Here is a 22,984-nt window from a genome sequence, read left to right on the forward strand (position 1 = left end):
TGCTGAAGGATTAAGCTGCTGTAATCTCACTAAAGCCAAGAAAATAACAAGCCAGTTATAATTAATCTATTTTCTTGGCTTTGGAGAAAATCCCAAGTTATTTTTCTTCAGCTACTAAGCCAATTCCAAGGAACAACTCCTGTCAGTGTCAGTTAGGTGAAGAATGTTCCTGACTGAACTTGAAGCCATGGAGTAGCTTTCAGAGTGCTTTTTCCTCTGATGCTTTGTAGCTTGTTCTGTGAACCTGTGTGCAGTTCATGTCCTGCCCCATGAACACATTGGATGTGATTATTTTAAAAGTCCTTTCCACCCCAGACAATTTTATGGCTCAATATCTATCCCCTCTGACTGAGTGCCCTGGGTATGTGGCGTTGCTTTCCTTCTGCTTTCTTGCTCCATCTACTGGAACCAGTTCTACATGTCATTGGAATAAACAAAGTGTGTCAGGGGTATATTTATTAATTCTTCTCAGAAAAAAAAAATAAAACCAAAAAAACAACAAAAAAACCACAAACCTCCTTAATCCAGTCTTTATTGTTGATTTATTTTGGTTTTATAGCTAAGTCCACATTTTGTAAACTAAATTTTCCCCTTTTTCAGGTTCTTAATCGGTCCTGGCAGTAAGAATAAAATTCTAGATCTAAATATCCTCACAGGGCTATGTTCTTTCTGACCTCCTGTGTTTCCAAACTCTTAGGAAAATATGTTGCTGTATCTCAAAAGATTAGATGTAGCAAAACAACAACAAAAGTCAAAACCCTCTCCTAGCATCAACAGAGGATGCTTTGTTGAATTTAGTTGAGATTTGACTTGTACAAGTCATATATAGCTGTTGTGTTAAAAATAATGATAATTCGAAAAAAGCTTCATAATAGATGGGAGAAAAACTAAAAACTAGATGCTAGAGGAAAGGTTAGACCAACACCTGTAGAATTGAATATAAGACTACTGGCATGTTTGTTTGTCCCTTATTTAAAGTGGCTACTGGAAAGGCTCTGGAAAAAAAATCCTCTTAAGAATGAGCTCATTAGGAGAGGACTCTCTGTTTAAATGCTGGCAGAAAATGTTAGAAGATCTCTGGGTATGTGCAAGGTTTTTTCTTGGATTTCTACTGCCTTTTGTGCTTAAAGTGCATCAGGAAAGTCAGGAGTCACTCCAGAAATGGACTTTACCTTGTGGGGCAGATTCAGGTAGGGCTGTGATTTCTTCCTGTGATTTCCCTTTAAGCAGAGAACAGCTTCCTTCAGCTAAGAATGAGGCTGTGGACTGGAATAAGACACTGGGACATAACAGCATAACAGCAAAACATAACAGCACTGACATAACAGCAAAAATTGTGCATTATCCCCACAGCTTCAGGGAGCTCCTCTCCTTGCCCATTTCCACCTTCCTACCTTGCTTCCCTCTGGTCCTAAAGGCACAACTTCCTAAAGGCACAACTTCCACTGTCTTTCCCAAAAATGCATGGTTCAGTTGCAGGGCTGCAGTAGCCTTTCCAAGCTGATGGATCACATTGCTGTGATCCATCAGCTTGTTAATTGTGATCCCTGTTAATTGCATCCCTGTAGTTACCAAAATCAGACACTACAATGTTAGATAACAGGGGGCCTGATATAAGCATTGATATCTGTGACATAAACTGCACAGATTTAACCAGATGGTGGGTCAGTAGTCCTTATATATTTAAATTCAAGGATGATAAGCTTTCAAAAGTGACTCACAGTTGTGTCTGCCTTAAGTCCTTCCCACATGGAACACAGTTCTGAAAATCAAGTTCACTAAAGCCAGCCCTAACATCAGGATAAATACAGACAAAATTGGCCAGCCAGTTTTGGAGGGTGATCCCATCTCTGGAAAATGCAGGGTCAAATCCCAAACTGCTGGCAGTGCACAATTTCCACAGTGGGACTCACTGAAGGCCACAGTAATGGAAGTTTGCTGGGGATGAACATTTTCCCACTGCTATCCCAATTTCTCTACCTAGCTGGTAAAAAGCTGAACACAGAATTGAATAGAGGAAAAAAAAACCTCAGCTCAAGGCGATACTGAAGCCAAAAGAAAGATTTCCACTGGTTCCAGTGAGGTTTGATTCTGTCTTGTCTCAGGTGGCTGCATTAGAGACACATATAATCCTTTGATAGTAATCAATTTGCTCATTGAAGCTAAATCTGTGGAACCAGGAGTGGCTTGGAAGCATTGTCAATAGAGGACTTGTTTTTAGTGAGAGTCCTAAGAATCAGGAAAACTAAAGCTGCAGGATTGTGTCAACAAGCAACTGAAAATACACAAAAATAAAAATATTTCCTTAGGTCATTATGCACAAATAAAGAAAATTATCAGTCTCTCTCAGAAGTTGTTATGGAATCTGGTTGATTTTAACAATTCTTCTGGGGGTGGGAAAGAGGCAGCAAGGCACCCTGTTAATTAATTCAGCCATTAATAATTGAATAATCAATTAATAATTGAATACATTTGCAGATGATGGGTAAAGGATGGGAACTGCAGGGAATATGCTGAGTTTTGGTAGTACTGGGGGATTTAGGACAGATAAAACACATTTAGTAAAAAACTCATGCAGACCTTTCCTTGAAAAAGATGCATGTGGTGCATACAGACTCTGTACTCATTTTTTTGCTAAGATATTATTCAGCCTCCATTGTCTGCAGGCCTTTCAGATGAACCATGGACAGGTGGCCCTTGCAAGGTAAGAATTGGGAGTTCAGGTGTAAATTCTCCTCCTCTCCTAGATTTAAATGCAATTCTACTATTATATCTGAAATTTTGTGTTTCTGGACACACAAGACATCTTACATCTTATCCAGTACAAGGTGTGCAGGAATTTACCTACAAAGAACAGCTCACAAACAAAACTGGTTTATATTTTCTTTTCAAAAGCAAAATAATTAGACCAGACGGGGAACAGAGAGACCATCTGTGGTTAATTAAAGGGTGAGACTGCAGAGCAGCAACAGATGTTATATTGCTGTAGTCAGAGGAGTTTATTGCTAACAGTGGTGAATATTGTGCATGGTGGACTGGGTATTTCCAACCATTTATTTAACAGGCAGACTTCCACAGAGGTCACCCTTTTCTTCTTGGAAAAAGGAAGGGTTTGAGTGTCATGAATGCTGGAGTTGCAGGAGTGGTCTAGAGAGCAAAGTTTTTTATATCCTGAGATGAGGACTGAAAAGCCAGTAATATCCATCAAAAAAAAAAAAAAAAAAAAAAAAAAAAAAAAAAAGGTGCCTAGGGCTGATGATAAAAAAGTGAGCAGGTCTGCATGAAGAAGACATGACAGAAAAGGCCAACATTCCCACAGCTTCACTCAGTTCCTGAAAAACCCCCTTTAAAACTAGAGATCAGCACAGTGAGAGGGTTCATGTGGCTCTGTGGATCCTCCAGCTGATGGCATTTGAGTATTGAGTGACTCTGGAGCAGGGAGCTCCTTTCATCTGGGTCCATTTCTTCTCCTGAACAACTCCTGAAAGCTGTTTGAAACTACCCTGCACCACCAGTTGTGGTAAATGGAGCAGCAAATTCTGGAGTTTCTGCTGGACAGGTAACCACACCTCCCATTGCCTGACCTGACAGGGTCACATCCAGCTGGAGCTGGTAAAGCTCTATACCAGCCATTCCTTCCATTCCTCCTTTCTGTTGCTTCCTATTTGCACTGCTCTGCTTAGATGTGCAGGTTCAAATGTTCCTATTGATGAGGCTCCATGCATGCTAGAGTGTGAATCTGGAGGTTTGGGGACTAGCTGTAACACCCAGTGTGGTGTTAGCTACTCACACACACAGACATTCTGCTTTTCATTTGTTTACCTGTTTAATTGGGGTTTCCACTTAATATCTGGAGTGGTTCAAAGTGGCTATGAAATTCTGCACTAAATTTGTATGCGATTCGTCCTCCACTATCTTTTTTTTCCCCTTTTCCCTGCAGAGATTTTAGTAGCTGGATTTCATTGCTAAAGCAAGGAGTGACAATAGCCACAGGTTTTGTTACCTCTTTGCCTCTATTTGCATCCCTATCCCTTTGGTCCCCGTGGAGAGCTCCCCATGCACATCTCTTGGAACAGCCATTCTCTGCTTCTGAAGCATAACTTATGGCAAGGGGGAGCTCTGTGGGTAGACTTACAATTGTCCTGCTGATAAAAAAGGGGCAGATAAAGTCTGGCTTTGTCCAAAAAAGATAAGCTGGAACCTGAGAATGGCTGAATACCTGATCAGTGATCTACAATTACAGCAGCTGATGGGAAGCGGTGTCAGGAGAATCCAGAGGTTGCCATAGAAATGCAACAAAGGGTTCAATCCTCAGGGAGTGCACCTGAGTCAGGTACCAAACTGTGCAGGAATCCTCAGTGAATGAAACTCTCAAGTTTAAGGGGGAAACAGCGAGCGTATCAGAGATAAAGATAACTGAGCTGCCTGTCCTGTTTGTGATATCAGAGGAGATCCCATCTGGACATCAGCCAGGATTGCTGCCGTGCCTCTTTCCCAGCTTTGTTTGGGTGACCTCAGGAGAACTTGCAAAGCATCAGTGTACATCTGCTGGCTTCTCTGGCTCCTTGTGCCAGGAAATCTAGAAAAACTTCATCATCTTTGGACCACAGCAAGCATTTCGGTTGCTTGTTATGGAAATCCTGTGTAACAGCAGCCTAATGTGCTTGACTTTGGGATAACATTTCTCTGACTGCTTTGGAGTGACTTAAGAGTTTTTAAAAAGGTATTTCCTGGGTGGAGGGAGGGTGTACAAAATGTACAAAATGGTGCTATTTTAAGAAAACCCTTAATTCTGAATATCCTTCATCGCCGTGCAACATGCGTGTAGCTCCTTTCTAAATCCATTTCTGCACACCCTCCTACATTCCTGGAGAAAGAATTATGACAAATAAGTTTGATATTTCTACTGTTTAGAAGCATAATTTCTCCCCATCAGAGGTTTTTTGGCGTGAAGAAAATTGATTGAATTTCAAAAAACTAGGGTTGCAAAAAACAAACACAGATACTTCCAAAGCCCCAACAGTTTCAAATCCCCAGATCCACTGGCAGAGCATCCCCTTGGTGTTAAAGAGGGAATAGATATCATTAATACTGACTACCTTAATACATTAGACCATGGAATCCCCAACAGGGCTTTGTTGGCCTTTTGAAAGTAAAATGAGACAATTTATTTTTGAGGAGATACTGTTCCCTCATTTAAATGTTGATCTTAGAGGGGGAAATCAAAAGTTATGTCTCAGCTGTGTCACAGGTTTCCATGAGGGAACCAAAGACTTAAAAAGCAAACAAACAAACAAATCATTCAATCACCTAACAAAATTAAAACAAAACAAAACAAGGACTTTTGACAGGGAAGAAGAGGAAAATATTTGGAGAGGACTGACTTTTTTTTTCAAGAAAGTTAAACATTTGCAATTTTATTCCAGACGACATTACAGTTTCAAATTCCATTTCTATGTGGAAGGAATAAAGAACCCAAAAGTAAATTTTAAAAATGAAACTCCAAAAATTTGTTTTTTTCATTTCAGCCACCCTGAAACAGTTCTCCCATTTTGATGTGCCTTAATTTGGGCACTTAATGAAAAAAGAAATTATTTTTGCACTTCCCATTATGTACTAATAGTTGTCACAGAGAAAAATATTTTCATCTAAGACATTATTAAAATCTTAGGCTTCAGAAATATATAAAATAAGATTATTATGTTAAAGAGCATTCCTGAATAGAATGGTTGAAGATGAAGTATTTCTTTTGGTTTGTATTTTTTCTGATTTTGAAAGTATTGTTGAGAAGACAATTTTCATTCATGACAGAGTAAAGTTATTCTTTAAATGCTTGTAGCTTGGTTAGTGAATATGTATATATTCCTGTGAAATGCAATTCTGCAAAATATTTTACTTTACAGTAAATCACAACAGCAGCAATTTTTGTTACTGTATATGCAGTGTACATGGAGATGCCACATGATTTCCAGGGCTTGATTCCTTTCTCACTCCTCAGCTCTGCACTGGTGGCTCAGTGGCATGATTCTTCTTGACACTGGCTGAATTCCAAGACTGAGTGAGAGGAGAATCAAACATGCAAGGTTTGGTGTTTAGCTTTTTGTTCAGGACAATGGGTGCCAAGGAGCTTCAGCCATTCTGATGGCCTCCCTGCTCACCAGCACATGCATTCCAGCTCCTGCTAAGCAAAGCACAATACAGCCATAGATGCAAGTGTCCAGTGATTTAAATTTCCTCTCTTCCCACATCTCCCAGAGCCCTGCATGCCCTCCAGAGGTGGCACCCTGTGGCGGCGTAGGTTAGGAAGGCACAAAGACTCCTCGAGACTCCACATGTTTGCAAACCCTCCACTGGCAGCTACAGCCAGTGAGACCATCAGGTGTGTGCACTTCTCCATGGTCAGTCCTTCTCCAAGGTCAACCCAACCTGCCCAAGGATGGAGGCTAAAGCAGGAGCACCTGCAGGAGGAGGGATGGCTGCCAGAATTCCTGCCAGGAGAATTCCTGCATGCCTCCCCAACTTGCATGCATTGTCACCACAGGAACCAGCTACAGCCCCAGTATAGCCCTTATCTCACGCTGATGAAATCTGGAAATGCTGTTCAATTGTAACAGAGCCCCTCGCATCTGGAGATCCTAAGGAAGCACAAGAGCCTCCTTTTCTCCCTGTCCCTTCTCTCCCTCCCTTGTTGAGGCTCAGAATCCCATCAGGCAGCAAGCAGAGGCAAGCACAGGCTGTCCCCTTCCCTCGGGAGTCACACCACGGTGTGCTGGGAGCTGAAGGAGGTGGAGCTGCCCCTGGGGCTGCGGTGGCACTGGGAGAAGCTGGCGGCCCTGCTCCTCCTGCCTTTGCTCCCGCTCCTGCGCTTCCGCTTGTCGCGTGCCACGAAGCTCTCGATCAGCTTCAGCTTCTCGTGCTCTTCCTTTAGGAAGAAGTCAACAAGCATGGTCTTCTCCTTTTTGATCTGTTCACTGATGTCCTTGGGAATGTCAGGGATCATCCAGTCAACCAGAACACTGAGGAACATCACCAGGTTCTGCAAGCACAGCAACAGATGTGAAGCGAGCATGAAAAATCCAAAATACTCACACTGGAGCAAAACCAAACCTTTGTTATAAGCTATGAGACAGATGTCAAACACATTTTGCTGGTGTTGTGTGGTAGTAAGCAGTTGATTAAGGCTTTATTTCAAGAAACAGCTCAGGTTTGTGCACAGCTACCCCTCAGTGTAGAGACTGAATTAAACACGTGCTTCAGGTAGGTTTGAAATAGGAAAGGAAATGGAATAATCAAATAATCCATGGTCTTAGTAGCTAAATCAACATTATTCTTTACAGGCATCCAAAGGTGCATAGTTGTCAATATCCAATTCCTTGATACTGAGTTCAGAATCCATTAATATAAGGACATCCTCCAATACCATCAAAAACCCTGAAACACAAAGCAGAGATACCTGTGTGTTTCCAGTGTGGCCTGAGCACTGAGCAGACAACCTTCATGGCCATTCTGTCCTCAAATCCTTCTGCCTGCTGACAAGCAGGATTGTTTTTTACACTGCCACAGTGTGCAAGCCAAAACCCCAAACTTGAGGTGTCAAGGTGATTACAGGTGCTGCTCATAACATCAAGCAGGAAGCAGACTGGGCAAAAGGTTTTGCTTGCTTGTGAAATCCATAGCTAAGCAATGCTCTGGGGGTTTGCATTGCCACGATAATGCTTTGAGACTGCTGTGTTGTGTAATGCCTGGAAATGTGTGAGGGCAGTTTGCTGACAGGGCTGCTAGCATGAACTCTCTGTCCCCATCCGAGACAATGGAGCTAATTAACCAGGGAATGTTCTCTGGCAGAGCAGGCAGAGGGTTTGAAGCCCAGCAGAACCAGTTCCTTTCAAGAGCTTTGAAGCCAGTGGTGGAAAATTACTAAAGGCACGGCAAAGAATCAGAAGAGGGCAATACAAACCAGGCGAGATGCACAGAAACTCTTGGGAGCAATTGGCAGGTGGGGACAAAATAAAGGCAGACTTGAAAAAGAGGGATGGGCCCAATTTGGTTGTGGAAGGATCCCAGATCATGGAGGAGGGTAAAAGGAAGCCATTGGAAAGGCAAGCCACTATAGCAAATCCCTTGCTAATGAAATCCTCACACTGGGAACAATTGAATGTGCTCCATTCAAGAAAGTAGCAAAAAACCTTGGAGGATTTATTACTTCTGTTTATTTCTTGCTTTGGGTAAAGAACAGTAGTTAACAAGCTTACACAGCATTTATGTGTTTTTACAAGTGTTACCACAGAGAGTATAAAATTTGAAAAAGTCCACTTAAACATTTAAAAGCCTGGGGCATTTTGGGGATCAGTGCTAATGCTAAAGGCTAAGGAATCTATGGGTCTTGCTTTCCATGTCTGTTGGACAAGGGCTGCTTTGGAACACACATTTGGATTCACCTATGATGATATTTGTGTGTCTGAAAGTGAAGCAGCTCAGCAGACTTACCTGAAATAGAATCACAAAAGCCAAGCGAGCGGACAAGACTGCCCAGTACTGCTTAGAAAACTCGTACTGGTGTGGGGACCAAGGTGGTTCTCTGTAGTCTTTGAACCTGGAGATGGAGACAGCTCAGTTATCACAGTTCCAGTAATTTCCTCCAGCACCAATTGCTGTGATTAATGTGATTTTCCAATCACAAAACCCAAAGAATCAAATCCTCCAGATGTTCTTACTTCAACCCTTATTATGAAATACAGCTTCAGAATTAGAGCTGGACTACCTCCACTGAATTTAACACACTTAGTCTGGTTTTCACAGTTGTAATCAAAATCAGAACTTTGTTTTAATGTTGGAAATGTCCAAATTTTAGAGGATTGACAGAAGTCTCTTTTATTTTTTAATGTAAATTTACATCAATGTACAGGGAATAAAATGCTGAAATTAAAGCAGAGAGATAGTTCAAGGCACTTTCAGACTGAGGGAGATAAATCTGCATTCATTTCACCTAAAACTTAATAAATTTAGGGAATAATTCAGCTCACTTAAAATGTGACTCATGCTTTGCTGATTCCTGTCTTTACATTAACGAAAGGGGGAGCCATGGGGAAGGCACTTCCTAAATTAACTGTCTAGCCTTGGACAGGATAAAACAGAGCCTTAGTGGTTTGGTGTAGAGACTGTTGCTTTTAGTATTACCATCAATCATTTGGAAATAAACAACAGGCTAATAAAAATCACAGATGCTCCTAAATTGGAAAGTTTTGCAAATAGCAGGAAACACAGAAAACAAAAAGAAATGGAGACAGGAAACACAATGAGAATAATACGGGGAAATGGAAAATAATTAAAAATAAAACATTTGAAGGGATAATGTTTGAAAGTGGAAATAGCCTGGAGCTTGCAGTGGCTAGCAAGTTAGCACAAGTTAGCAGGACAGTGTATGACTTGTGGGTGTATCAACCAAAGTCACAATGGTGCTGGGGTGGGAAATTACCCTTCCTCTGAACAGCCCAGGTGAATCCACACCTGGATTGCTGCATTCAGCCATTCAGCTGTGCAGATTCCAAAGGGGGGGGGGGGGGGGGGGGGTGGAAGATAAAAATAAAAGGGAAACCAAAGAAAAAGACAGCGACAAATTGAAGGTAGTTCAGGAGAACAGTACAAGGGCTGAGGAGACTGACTCATCGGGAAGATTAAAGAGCAGCACATGTATTGCTCCACTTTGGTAAGTAACAGCCACAGTTGGACATGATAACCATGTGCAAATTGTGCCCTTAGGACTGGAAGGGATAATTTAGTGCTGTTCCCAGTGTTTGACTAGGAGTAATGGGATGAAATTAAGAAAGGGAAAATCTGTTTTGAATACCACAAAACCCGTCCTGACAGTAAGATTCATTAGACTGTGCAAAAGCCTCCATTGGGGGATAATGGAGAAGGTTCATATATAAAATCTGTCAGCTTCAGTTTGCAGGTGTGCTTGCCAAAATTACCTTCAGGTTCTACCCACATGGTTTTGCATGTTAAACTACACATTTGCAGTCCACGCATCCCCTACATCCTGCCGCTCCCTACCCCCAAGAAACTGAGTCTGGAATGCTGAATGTCATTCTGTGCTGCAGCTTCTGGAGACAAAAGACACGAGGTACAGCCCACGGGGAGGAGAAAACTACTTTAAATTTGGGGCTGTGTTAATTTAGGGAAGAACTCCCTGGGCTGTGTTAGCCCCTGGATGGTTTTGCTCAGCAGTGCATGCAGAGGTCCTGTTTTAGGATTCCTGTGCTATTCCTGCACTGCTAGATCCCCCCTCTGGTACTTTTCTGGATATTGTGGACTTCCACATGTTGCTCCAATCTATACAAATGTTGCATCAAGGACCAAAGTCAGTTCCCTTGAACTTAATCTACTTGAACATCAAAGCCAAGGAAAGCCACTGAGTTTCTTGTGGACGTTGCTGACCACTATAAATCAATCTCAGTCTTGAAACGGAGCCCAGATTCACCTGGAAGGGTCACCAACTGTGGTGGGTATTCCATTTAATGCATTCTGAGCTTCACAGACTATGTAAGTGTTGCAGGACATCAGACTCCTTGGAAAATTCACCTGGTTCAGCTGGGAATCACACTGCTTGTGATGCCTGAACCTACACTCAACAAAACACTAGCAAACGATTTATGGTGAAGGAAGATGTTGCCAGAGCTATAGATGAGGGAGCTGGGCCTCCTCCCCACCTCCTTTTTTAAATTATTCTCTGGCACATGGGACTGCAAAGGGCCTTTTCTAACCCCTAGATTCTACAGGTAGGTCTTTTTTACAAAGACCATCTTTTCAGCTAAAGAAGCATTTGGACAATATCTTCAGGTGTGATTTTTGGGGTCTTCTGTGCCAGGTCAGGATTTGATGACCCTTGTGGGTCCCTTCCTACTCAAGATATTCTATGACTCTCTGATTCCCTCACCTCTTCAATGCTTCACTCTTAAAATATTTGATTCAGCAGGTATGGTAGGAACAGCAACCAACCAGTGCTGCCAAGACCATTGTGTTTCCAAAATAGCAAGCAACTGTAATTCCAATGAAAAAGGACAAGAATATGAAGTGGTCAACATGGTTGAAGAATAGAGCACAAAAAAGTTATAAGGAAGAATATAAAAATATACACTGAAAGTAGAGAATTGTAGGGGAGGGGAAGCTGGGTGGAGAGAATTGAAGCCAGAGCTAAGACAAAGTTGTTAATGTATTTCAGAAGTCTGTTGTGTGGGGGGGAAAAAAGACTGATAGAAAAAAAATCTAACTTTATATATAGGTGGAATTTCAAATCAGTCCAAATAAACTAATCTGTTTCATTTCCTTCTTCAGCTGGCCTTGAGAAGAAATTGGAGAAAACATCCATAATCACAGAAGCAGTAGTGCAGGAGTATAAAAAAATTAGTCAGGGAAAAATGTTAGCATCCAACACTGATCACTAGGAATAGATGAGATGAATCCCATAACATTAAGAAAATAAATTCAAAGACACTTTATAAAGTTGCTGAATGTTGGAGCAGACCCATGCTAGAGGAAGAGCCCCTTGAATGACTCCATATCTGCTGCTTCCTTTTTTCAGTGTGACTAGTAGGTTTGTGTGTACTCCATCATCATACAAGGCTACAAGGATTAAAAGGGAAAAACCAATAAAAATATCCCATATCTTAGCAAGATTTGCTTCTAATCTGCCTTCAGCTATTCAAATGCCATTTTTCCCTGAAAGAAAAAAAAGTAAAATTACAACTAATGCTGTGCATCAGAACAGCTTTGCTGCAACCTTTATTTGGAAGCAGTGCCAAAGAGTTCACAGCACTGCAGAAAATGCTGCTCTAAATATTTGAAGAATGTATTCTGTATGTTCAGAGTTGTTTCTGGCCTGTTACGGTTATTTTTAAGATACCTTAATCTCTGGCAATGCCCGTAAGGAGAAAAATGCAGCCCCATTACAACCACAGTTATCTCCAGAGGTCACAGAAATCTAAGAATAAGAGAGGTCAGTTTGTTCCCAATGCATTTGCCAGAAACAGAAATACAGATTTTATTTCCAGCTCGAGGGGCAGCGTGTGGTTGCCTGTCTCTTGGGACTCCAGTTAGAGACCCCGTACTTTATCACAGTGATAGTTCTGTCCAAAGCTGAGATTTTGATAAGATTCAAATGAGGCAGATAATAATGAGAAACAGTGTTTGTGGATGCTGACATATTTTCCCAATTGTTTCCTGATAAGAGTAATGTTCCCATAGTTCTGTCTCAGTCAGACTAACACATGGTCAAACATTAATTTTTGTCCTTTTCTCAGTCTCTTAGAGGGTGTCATCAGGAAGGGACCACTTTTGAACACGGTGTAGATAATTCCCTCCTCCCTGTATTTGGGCTCTGTTGAGTATTAGCTGCGTATGACCCAACCAATGTGAGGAGTGCCTTTCACCCTGTTGTTAATGCACTCATTTCCAAACATACCAGCACTTAAACATCTACAAACAGTGGTCAGTGGATGGAACAAGGTAAAAAGCAGCATAGTGAAAGTAGCAAAATCACAGTGAAGTGGATCAAGATGCTTCTTGAAGGAAAATACATGAGAATTTAGGGATGAAAAATTAAAACGTGCTAGAGTGAGAGTGGAAAAGCATTTAGTAGACTTACAAATCTGAAAGTCCAGAGATGCTGCATACTTTAATAGGGAATACTTTGATAATAAAAAAGTCCCAGCAGCAGAAATAGGGAATTGCAGAGCTCATATGCTTATAAGTTGATTAAAAGTTAGGAGTGCATTCATCTATCCTGTGCTGTAATTAAGGTGAGAAGGTAGGTTCTCCCCAAGGGCAATCCCAACAGCACTTCCAGAGTGACAGGGACATATTTCTCTCCCAGCTTCCTGTGAAGAAACTGGGGGGTGTCATTTTGTGGGTTATAGTTGGGCAAGATATACACCCCACTTAAAAACATTGAAATGTACTGCAAATCAAAACAAGGGAAAATCACTCTACATTCAGGCTATCCTTAAATAAATGGAAGAGGAACTTTTATAATAATTCTGTGCCATTGCAGAGACCAAGCACAGGGGGATTTCAAGGAAGTCAAGGAGGAAGGGGAGACAGGCTGGGGGTTGTAATGCCTTAAACCAGCTCTTTGAATTTCTGCATATTACTATAAAAATACAAGTTACTTTGAAAGCTGGACCTACATTAGTGATTTCTTATGCAAACTGGAACTAATCTATAGGTATCTGGTATTTGGAACATATTTTAAATGAAGTGGAGCCTTGTTTACCCAATCAGAAAAGATGTATCTGAAATAGCAGACTAGTACATGGCGACAGGTGCAGGTTCAAAAGATGGGCATAATATATTGAAAACTGATATCTCAGCAAGCAAGGACTAAATTTAATAAAGACAGAGAAAGCCTGGTTCTAATTACTGGGTGTCCATTTAAAAAAAAAAAAAATCATTATTTTTAATTAAAGCTATATCTTTCAGCAAAGAAAGTGTTAGTTTGCATTTTTCTGTGGATCAAATCTGTCTAAATTTTGCCTTTAAATGCCCTGAAAAAAAACCTTTTAAAGACTTTGTAACACAGTAAGAATCTTCTAAAAGCAGCACTTCCAAAACCACATTTTCAAAGGCACATGAATATTGCTGAATATGTGGCCAAATAAGTGAATTTTATCAATTCCCACTTTGAAAAATGACGTAAGAGCCAAGAAAATTCCCTCAACTGTGTAAACTGCCCGTACAAGTACTTTACCTGCAGAATGAAACCTCCTGAGCAAACAGGGAGTTTTCTGGCTGTGTCCCAGCCTTGAGCTGGCTGACATTGAAGTAGGAGAGGGTGTGATTGATGAAGCCATGCATGGTTCCATTCTGGCTGTATGCATATTGATACATAAGGCGTGGGATGAAATCGGAGGTGACAGCAATGACAAAAGCCTGAGAGATGGAAAAACAAACAAAAAACCAAAAAACAAACAAGCAAACAACAGCATTGTGAATCTGTGTCTCCAGGTTAAGTAATTCAGGGGAAAATTTTCATGTTCAGATAAATTTAGAATGGTGGTGAAGGGAGAGTTATATGGCCAGAACTGGTACAGAATATTTGCACAGTAACCTGCTCTGTCTCTCCAAGGGAAAGCTCAGCTAGGGAAGTAGCAAAAGCAATTAATGGACTGTACACTGCTCCAATTGTTTTGATCTCTGGAGCCACTAGGAGGTTTATCACTAGTTTTTAAAAAAAAAACCTACAATGGGCTACATTTTGGTGTAGTGACACCAAACCTGTTGAGTGTAAATGCCCATTTTCCTCTCAGCATCAGGATTCACACATCTCACACAGGGGGATCTCGTGCTGGTATTAAACCTAATGAGACTGGTATCCCATAAAACCGGTGTAATTTTGGGGGCAATCAGTCACAGAAATCCCTACATCTTATCAATACAAATCCCTTTGATTTCTGCTCTGGACTCTCTCCTGCTGGAGCAGGTCCAGAGGAGGCCATGAAGCTGGCCAGAGGACTGAAGCCCCTGTGCTATAGAGACAGGCTAAGAGAATTTTGATTGTTCAGGAAAAGAGAAGGACTTGGGAGGTGATTTAAGAGCCCCTTCCAATGCATGAAGAGACTCCAAGAGACCTGGAGAGGAACTTTTGACTTTTGAGTGACAGGACAAGGGGGAATGGCTTCACACTGACAGAGAGCAGGTTTAGATTGGATATTGGGAAGGACTTTTTCCCTGTGAGGTGGTGATGCCCTGGCACAGGTTGCCTGGAGAAGCTGTGGCTGCCTCATCCCTGGCAGTGCCCAAGGCCAGGTTGGATGGGGCTCAGAGCAACCTGGGCTAGTGGAAGGTGTCCCTGCCCATTGCAGGGGCTTTGGAATGAGTTGATCATTAATGTCCCATCCAACCCTAACCATTCTACAATCCTATGATGATTTAAAACTATATTTTGCCACATAATAATTTCCTGCATCAATATTATCCAGATGGAGAAGCAGAATTGGGCATTCAGTCCTTTTTTTCAAACAGGTATGCACATATTTACATTTCTTTCAAGAAAAGTTATCCAATCATACTTTACTGGAATCCCCAGGAAATAAACATTTCCAGAGTTTGATCAACACAGGAAATAATCAAGGATCAAAAATCTGCAAAGTGTATTCAGAGAAAAACAAGAGGCTGCAGAGTTTTTCTCCTCCAGCACAGTTCAGTGCTGGACAACTGAAGTCTGTGCCTGACAGTGAGATTATGGGAATGTTCAGGGTTCCACAGATTTCCTACCTTAATTACTGGAAACTGGAGAGCCATGAGTGAACAATTCGAACTCCACCCAAGTGAAACAACACTGCCCCTCTGGAGGCATTAAGAGTGCTGTGCTGTTGTGCTGGGAGCTATTTTATTAAAGAAATTACATAACACCTCTCCACAAGTTCTCCCTTCAGTAGTGAAAATCACCTCCCTTTCTAAAAGGCTTTGATACCTTTAATATCTCTGGTATTATTCCATGACCTTGAAGGCATTTTCCAGCATAAATGATTCAATGAGATTCTGATCTGTAGGCTAAAAACCCACTAGAAACTATTAGGATTAAAGTCCTAGGGCATGAGATTTTTTATCTTAAAGCATATAGAGGAAAATTTTACTTAGGGAGTACATACAGCACAATAAACATAATATATTTGTATTCTGTTGTATTGGAGCAACTGAGAGATGCTGCTTTTAAATTATGTTGAAGGAACTGTAAACAATAAATTATAAATAATTTTAAATTACATTAAAGGAACAGTAGAAGCTCCCAAGATCATGGTAAGAAACTGCTGTACCAAACACTTACATTAATAATCACTGAAAGCTTTCCAATACCACTCAAGATGTTATACCAAATACCTGTAAATGAAAGAAAAAAAAACGTATTAATGGGCTCATTATAAATTTTCTTCTTTGTTTAATTGTATTTTTGGTCTTATCTTCACTGCAATTCTCTTTTATTACTCACCTATATCCTTTTCTCTCACTGTGTCTGGCCTCCTCAGCTCAGTAACAAATTTTTTTGCATCAAGACGAACCTCGATGATGTTGTTCAGAAGTGCAAAGACAGGGGCCAGAGGGAAGGAGGCAACAAAGAGTGTGACAAAGCCAAACTGGATAACTGGGGAGGGAAAAAAATTATGGTTTTTGATAGCTTCTGAAGGGAGCAGCAAATTGTTGATGATCTTTGTGCATTACCAACCCCATAAAATTCCACTTTCCAGTTTGGTCCCAGGAATAAATATCCCAGAGTATGGCTAAGAAGAGAAAAGTTTGTCACTGTGCTTTATGAATGTTTCAAATAAAGCTTCAAGCTGCTAGCACAAGCACAAACCAAAGGAAACAATAAATTTAATAAAGAACAAAAGGTTCAGGGTCTATTTTTCTGCATTTATACATAATTAACTGATTAGTCCATGCTGTTTCTTTCCAGTCCTTTTCCCTGTAAGAAAAAGCACACACAATCAAGCAAAAGTAGAAAATCTACAAGGTGCCACTATTTCTCCTCAGCTTCCTTTGTAAAACTTGGTGGCAGGCTGTGAAAAGCAAGAACAGAAGTGTCTCTGTGGATGCAGGAGCCAGTGGTGCTGTGCAGCACTTTCATCCCTCCTTTTGTCACTGATACCTTCCAAGTTCAGAAATACTCCTCTTTAAATCTAAACAAAGGTGAATTTTATACAAACATATATTTAAAAAATATATTAAACTAATAAATCTGTCTGTCATCTACATCTCAACATTAAAAAAATATTAGCATAGAAAAAGTATTGTTATGTTTCAATGCCCTGTTTACTGTGGCTTCTTTTTTGGCAAATCCCTGTATAAGTTCTCTCTCTATTGAGGGAGGAATTGCACTTTTCTGAGAAAATAGCCCAATATTCTGTGCACATAGCACAATATTATACTTCAAAATATTTTCCTTCAGCATTGTTGTTACAACCTACAACTAACTCTTGAAACAGTTTCCCCCAGGACCTTGTCTCACATGCACCTTTTTATTCTGTACAAGTCCTCAGATGTTTTCCCTTTCTGCTCTCAGGAACAATGTATTTGCACACAAAAGTAAAATCTCTGTATATAAATTATATGATCTTTAGAGTTTCATTCTTATTGTTTTGTTCTGAGATTGAGTGTATACACTAAAATGGTGCTTTTTCAAAACATGCAAACATCCTACCCTTGAAATCATACTTTCCTGACTATTTTATGTTCACAGTCAGGAAAAGGAATTAAAAAGGAAATAAAACCAGATGTTAAAGTAATGTCCCCAAAAACTGTGAAATGCTTAAAAAAATACATATCCCCAAAATATGCCTTATTTGGTTCTAAGTGAATTTAGCAGGAATACAGCTGGGAGAATTCTATAAGAAGATAAAATTAAAACAAAAAATATATATATTTGCAATGCTTTAAGAATAAACCACACACCCATTTGCTTTGATGTTTTTTGTAGCCCCTTCATTCATTGGGAAAATGCAGTTTAATTTTTTTTCAAGTTCATGAAAAAATGTTCAAGGTATGCAAAAGACTTCTGGATAATTGTGTAAATATGTCTTCATAGAAAACTCTGCGCCAGAAGTGTTTGTGTGGCCATCCTGAAATCTCTTCAACCTTCTCAACTCCTTCTTATGCAAGTGTAAATGATGCAAAAAGCAGGCAAGAAAAGCAACACCAAAGCCAAACCCAGAATTTAGATGGCCTTGTGCAACAAACTAGCAAACAATCATTAAATGGAGGATTCTTTGAACAGGCTAAGCAATTCACAGGTATTTGCTGAGTGTGATCAGTGTTTCTAGAAACAAACCTGAACAGATTACAAAGAGAAGAATCTCTGTCCAGATCCCAGAAGGAATCTCATCTCAGCATGCTGGAGTTCTGTGGATGATTGTCTGGACACACTGGAAATATTTACAATACTTTTAGGACACTCACACTCTTCCATCAAGGACAGTTGACACCAAGTTGTCCTTTTTTTGCCTGAAAAACTCGATAGTAATCCTTAAATACCCTTTTTATGTTCACATTTCTGCCACAAGGTCTCCATACAAAGCTCTTTACGTGTCCATGTACAGGGAAAAGGCTACAGAGACCTGTGCCAGGAGCTGGATTTCTGGCCACCCCTGCTGTTTCATTTTTTTCCTACCATGAGAGATTAACATTTCCCAGGCCCATGGGAAAAACTGGAAAATAAAACAATAGAAGGCTGGGTATAGTGGAAAGTCAGGAACATGGGAAACATCTTCTCCTGGGGCATCCAAGCAGGACCCTGGATGTGCTGTCACTGACACAGAGCCTTCATCCTTCTGATGAGGGAAAAAGCCCAAAGCACACGCTGGTGGTGCCTTTAGTGTCTGAGTTGGGCAGGAAAGAGGCCAAGGGCTCAGAGCCAGCCCTTGAGTTTTGTAACACCTGATGCCACATCTGCAGCACCTCAGCCAGCCTCGGGCCCCAGACAAAAACTCTGAAGGACAAACAGAATCCAAAAAAGTGTCTCAGGTCACAGCCCTTCTCAGAATCCACTCTTCACAGAAGCTGTGCAGAGTCTGAGCAGAACCCCAGCCCGACAGCACCCTGCTCCTCCAAGTCTGGCCTCTAAGTTATGACTAAGAGCACAAATCAATTTTAAATTTTAAATTATGAATCTGGAGGGTGGTGGCTGCTGCTGTTGTGTAAGAGACACAGAATCAGTCCCCAGCACAAAACCTTCCGTGCTGTGGATCGCTTGTTCTACGAGATTTGCACACTCAGTGGTGTGAGTAACCCAAGTATCTTTTACCTCAAGTACCTGTTTTACCTCACCTAAGACAAGGTATTTATTTATTTACAATTCTGTTATTTTTTTCCCCCCTCTCTTCTTTATCAAGAATATCTGTCATAGGATCATGTGTTAGTAGAAGTAAACAGTGGAAAAATCACTTCTGTGCTAAGCAGCTTTCCAAATCCTAGGAAGAAAATTTTCATATACACCCAGGCTGAAAAACTAAGGAAAAGGTGTCATTTATAACTCTTCTGTAATAAATGTATGTAACAAGCCTACACACAACCACCAAAGGTATTTTCAAAACCATCCTCATTATAGAGATTAAAGAAAAATGCAGGCTTCTCTTCAGTGATTTTTTTTTTTCTTTTTCTGCCTCACACATTGCCTTTTTGATGGCTTTTCCTGCTTTAGGGGAAATCCTTCCAAACCTCTCAGATTGATCCTTATAGTAGTCAGTAGCTACAAACATGGATCTGGTAATTTTCTCCTTGTGCCATTGTTTTTAAACAGAAGTTGGATGATGAAACCTTTTATTATTACTTCTTGAGGAAAAATGTTTTTAATCAATTGCCACATGAAGCTTGGACTCCTAGAGGGGTTAAGCTAGAGAAGGGAAGACCAAATGTAATAGGAATCTGAAAATCATTGCTGATTTCAGTTTCTTCTCAAGGAAACATAAATTTCAGACATTCATGTGCATCATTTTGCTCTTGGAGCCAATTTAATAAAATTTCTTTCATTAGCAATATTTATTGCTACTCTAAATATCGATTTCTTGCCAACTTCTATCATTGCAGGCCAGTTGCACACGTTGCAAACTTGCTGCCATGTGGAAGAGGAAATTGCTGTACGTGCTACCTACTTTGGGAATGCACATGGTATGGTACATTGGCCTGGGTCAAAAGCCTTCCCACAGTTTTGGAAGCAGGAAATGCTAAGGACAGTTTTGACACATGTTGACAGTGACAATTTATGTTTCAGGATTACTTAAGCAAAATTTTCTGATCACTCATTTTACAAGTGTCTCCACTAAGAAATGCAGGAATATGTCAGTTAATAATATCAAAATAAACAGTCATCAGAAATGTCACTGGTGCATGTCAAATCTTTGTGCAGATGTGCTACTGACAGTCAAGCCTGCACAACAAAAAAGCTCAGCAGAGTCTGCTGGTGAAATCAGATTCAAAGTCTTTCACCCTAAAAAATTAATCTTGTTATCCATAGAATCATTTAGTCTGGAAAGGACATTTAAATGTCATCTAGTCCAAACTCGTGCAATGAGCTGGGATTTTCAACTAAATCCTGTTGCTCAGAGCTTCATCCAACCTCACCTGGAATGTTTCCAGGGATGGGGCATGCACCACCTCTCTGGGCAACCTATGCCAGTGTTTTACCATCCTCATTGTAAAAAAAATTCCTTCTTACAGCTAATCTAATTTGTTGGCATGGACTTGAATGACTGATATTTTGCAGAAACAATTTCAGTGAACAGAGTCACCTTTCCCAAATGGGAAAATAGAGGAAGTTAAAAAATAACCAGTAAATCTTGCTATTTCTATGAACCTACCATGATTTAAATGAGGGCAGGGGTAGGAGAGTGAGAAAGTGGAAGTCTCTCTGAGGCTTCAGTATTGTTAGAATAAGAAACAAGAAAAAAAATTAAAGCAGATGGGAAATGGGCATCCCCAAATTTAAGTGGGGTAGTTATCATCAAAAACTCCTTCACGTGTGGTGCATCATGCTGCAAAACACATCCTGAGACTGCTCCAAGCCCTGTCCCTCACAGAAGTGCTGCCTTAATGGGATTAATTTGCTTCATAACTAAGTGAAAAGAGAATGTGTGATTTGCCATGTGGGCAGTGGGCCAGACTCCAGGTTTTGACAGAAATCAGTAAAAAAAGATTGGATATATGGATTAAAAAGGCAAGGAGTGCCTGTGATTAGGGTCCAGCCTAGTGAATGATAGACTTGGAGGCAAGAGTATTAGCTGAGGATGTCACCCATCCTTAAAAGTGGGAACATCCTGGCAGGACAAACCTGAATGTAGTGACTACTCACACTTGGATACATAATCTTTCTGCTTCTGCATGAAATCCCTTCACCATCTTCATGGGGGAACCCCAAAGGCTGCAGCAAGCCCCATCTGCAATTCCTCCTTCAGCTGCTTCATTCCAGATTGCCACTGATGCCTGAGGGGGGTTGCCTGAGTAAATCAGTGTGAAAACTAAGAAGTTCTGAAACAGCAGCCAGATTTTTCTCTTTTCCTTAATACCATACCTCTTCTTGCATTCCAGTAACCCTGCCTTTTTTAAACAATTCAGGAGACAAGAAAATCTTCCCCTGGCCTTCTGCATTGCTTCCCTTCCCACTGTCCCCAGCTCAAAATTAGAGAAATAGATAAATAATCTGCTGAGCTGCCTCTTGCAGCGGGATGCCCTTGACAACATTCCCAGCTGGCAGGTTCAGTGCTGAGCTGCACCAAGTGCTTCCTGCCAGCGTGGGTGGTCTGAGCAGTGGATCTGACAGCTGAGAGCAGGGACATGCACCCAGGGCAGCAACCAGGGCTGGGGAGGTGCAGCTTGGCTTTCATCTGCTGCACATTTGTTTGCAAATCCCACAGGCAGGGCACAGCTTGGCAGACTGTGAGGTTCTCCACTTGGGAAGCTCATCCTCCTGTTGTAAACAAATGTTTAGGTCGATAATTCATCCGTTCATTTTCCCTGAATCACCCCTGAGTGGCTGCAGGCTGAGGAGCTCATCACTGTTTATGAACCCAGCACAAGGAACTCATTGAAATGACAGTCTTAGTGTCCAGTGATTTATAACATCAGCAGCTTAAACCTTGATAATACAAGTCAGATTCATGGAATGGAATCATAGAATACCCTGAGTTGGAAGGGAACCATCAAAAGGAACCATCAACTATCCCAAGTTGGAAGGGAACCATCAAAATCCAACTCCAACACAAGGATCCCACCACATTCCTGAGAGCATTGCCCAAGCTCTGGCAGGCTTGGGGCTGGGACCACTTCCCTGGAACAGGAACCCCCAAACCTTAACATACTGTGGTGGTACTTCTGCATTTCTTTATTAAAAACAAACAAACAAACAAAAAAAAACCCAAAAAACATGAACCTACTTATTTCAGTGACTCATCTTGGCAATTTCTAGAACTTGCTCCTAAAATTAAAAGAACCCAAACAGTTCCCTAAGGGGCAGCATAACAAATGGCTAAACATGGGAGCTCCAAGAGGTACTCTGAAGTCAGAACACAGGTGAGGAAAACTCCATTTTCTTCACTGAAGAACAGACTACTGACCTGCTTCCTTTCTGAGCAGGTAGCCTTAAATGAACCCTTAAAACAAATCTGGCATTTTGGAAATTATGTTCAAGCTCACAGCATTGGAGCATCACTTTTCACAAAGCAGAATCAAGGCCACTGACAGCAAACCCAAGCAATGCAGACAAACACCACACTAGTATATATTTGTTACTGGTAGCTAAAGTCCTTAGACTTTAGTCCTCCTTGTCCTTAGATCTAGCTAACCAAGAAATTTGGGTTGTTAAAAACAAATATTTCTGAGTTATTCCTGAGCCTAAAAATACAAAAAAAAATTTACAGGTATTATGTCTGTGGGGTTTTTTTTACCATTGTTCAACTTCAAAAATTGCCAAGAGGCTTGCTTAAAGTTTACAGGAAGAAAAATCATCTTGAGCTGAAGTAACCCATGGAAAAAAATCTGTCCTAAACGATAACTTTTCAACAAAAAGTGTGTAGAAGGGGATAAGGTAACAGCAGTGACAACACAGACTTAAGGTGAGCTGGAACAATTGACAGGGAGATAATAGGAGGTGAGGGATTCTTGATGGCACTACAGAGGGCAAGGCTGGGATCCTAAACATATTAATAAGACATCCCCAAATCTGTCATAATGCAAAATACCTTGTATATACTTAGACATTTATAGATTTACATAAATCCACCATTCTATAAATTGTAATGTATTCGTTTAAAATTCAATTATAAATTATATTTACAAACCAAGATTGTTTCTGTACAGAGAGATAAACCACGTATGGTATTTAATATTTTCACCATAAAATATGCTCCCCTTTAGATATTTTGAAAATAGTGACTTGTGTTAAAACAGGAGTTGCCACATTCAATATTTAACAGATGTCTGGTTTTCCAGATGCCCATTGAGC

General features: G+C 40.7%; 1 protein-coding gene across 2 annotated transcripts in view; it reads right to left on the minus strand.

The window, feature by feature from the left end:
* Window positions 1-5,342: 5,342 nt before the first annotated feature.
* Window positions 5,343-22,984, minus strand: part of ANO2 (anoctamin 2) — a 132,760-nt gene continuing 115,118 nt past the window's right edge. The window contains exons 21-25 of one of the 2 annotated variants that reach the window (XM_031503685.3): window positions 15,986-16,138; window positions 15,824-15,876; window positions 13,745-13,926; window positions 8,488-8,593; window positions 5,343-7,036 (exon numbers count right to left, since the gene is read on the minus strand). In XM_031503685.3, coding sequence (XP_031359545.2) covers window positions 6,755-7,036; window positions 8,488-8,593; window positions 13,745-13,926; window positions 15,824-15,876; window positions 15,986-16,138 — 776 coding nt within the window. In that variant the 3' untranslated portion in view covers window positions 5,343-6,754. Of the gene's footprint in view, window positions 7,432-8,487; window positions 8,594-13,744; window positions 13,927-15,823; window positions 15,877-15,985; window positions 16,139-22,984 lie in introns of both variants that reach the window. The other variant, XM_085568527.1, reaches the window with a different exon arrangement.

This window comes from Lonchura striata, chromosome 1A, assembly GCF_050655825.1.
Source record: "Lonchura striata isolate lonStrDom1 chromosome 1A, ASM5065582v1, whole genome shotgun sequence".
NCBI classification, from domain to species: Eukaryota; Metazoa; Chordata; class Aves; order Passeriformes; family Estrildidae; genus Lonchura; species Lonchura striata.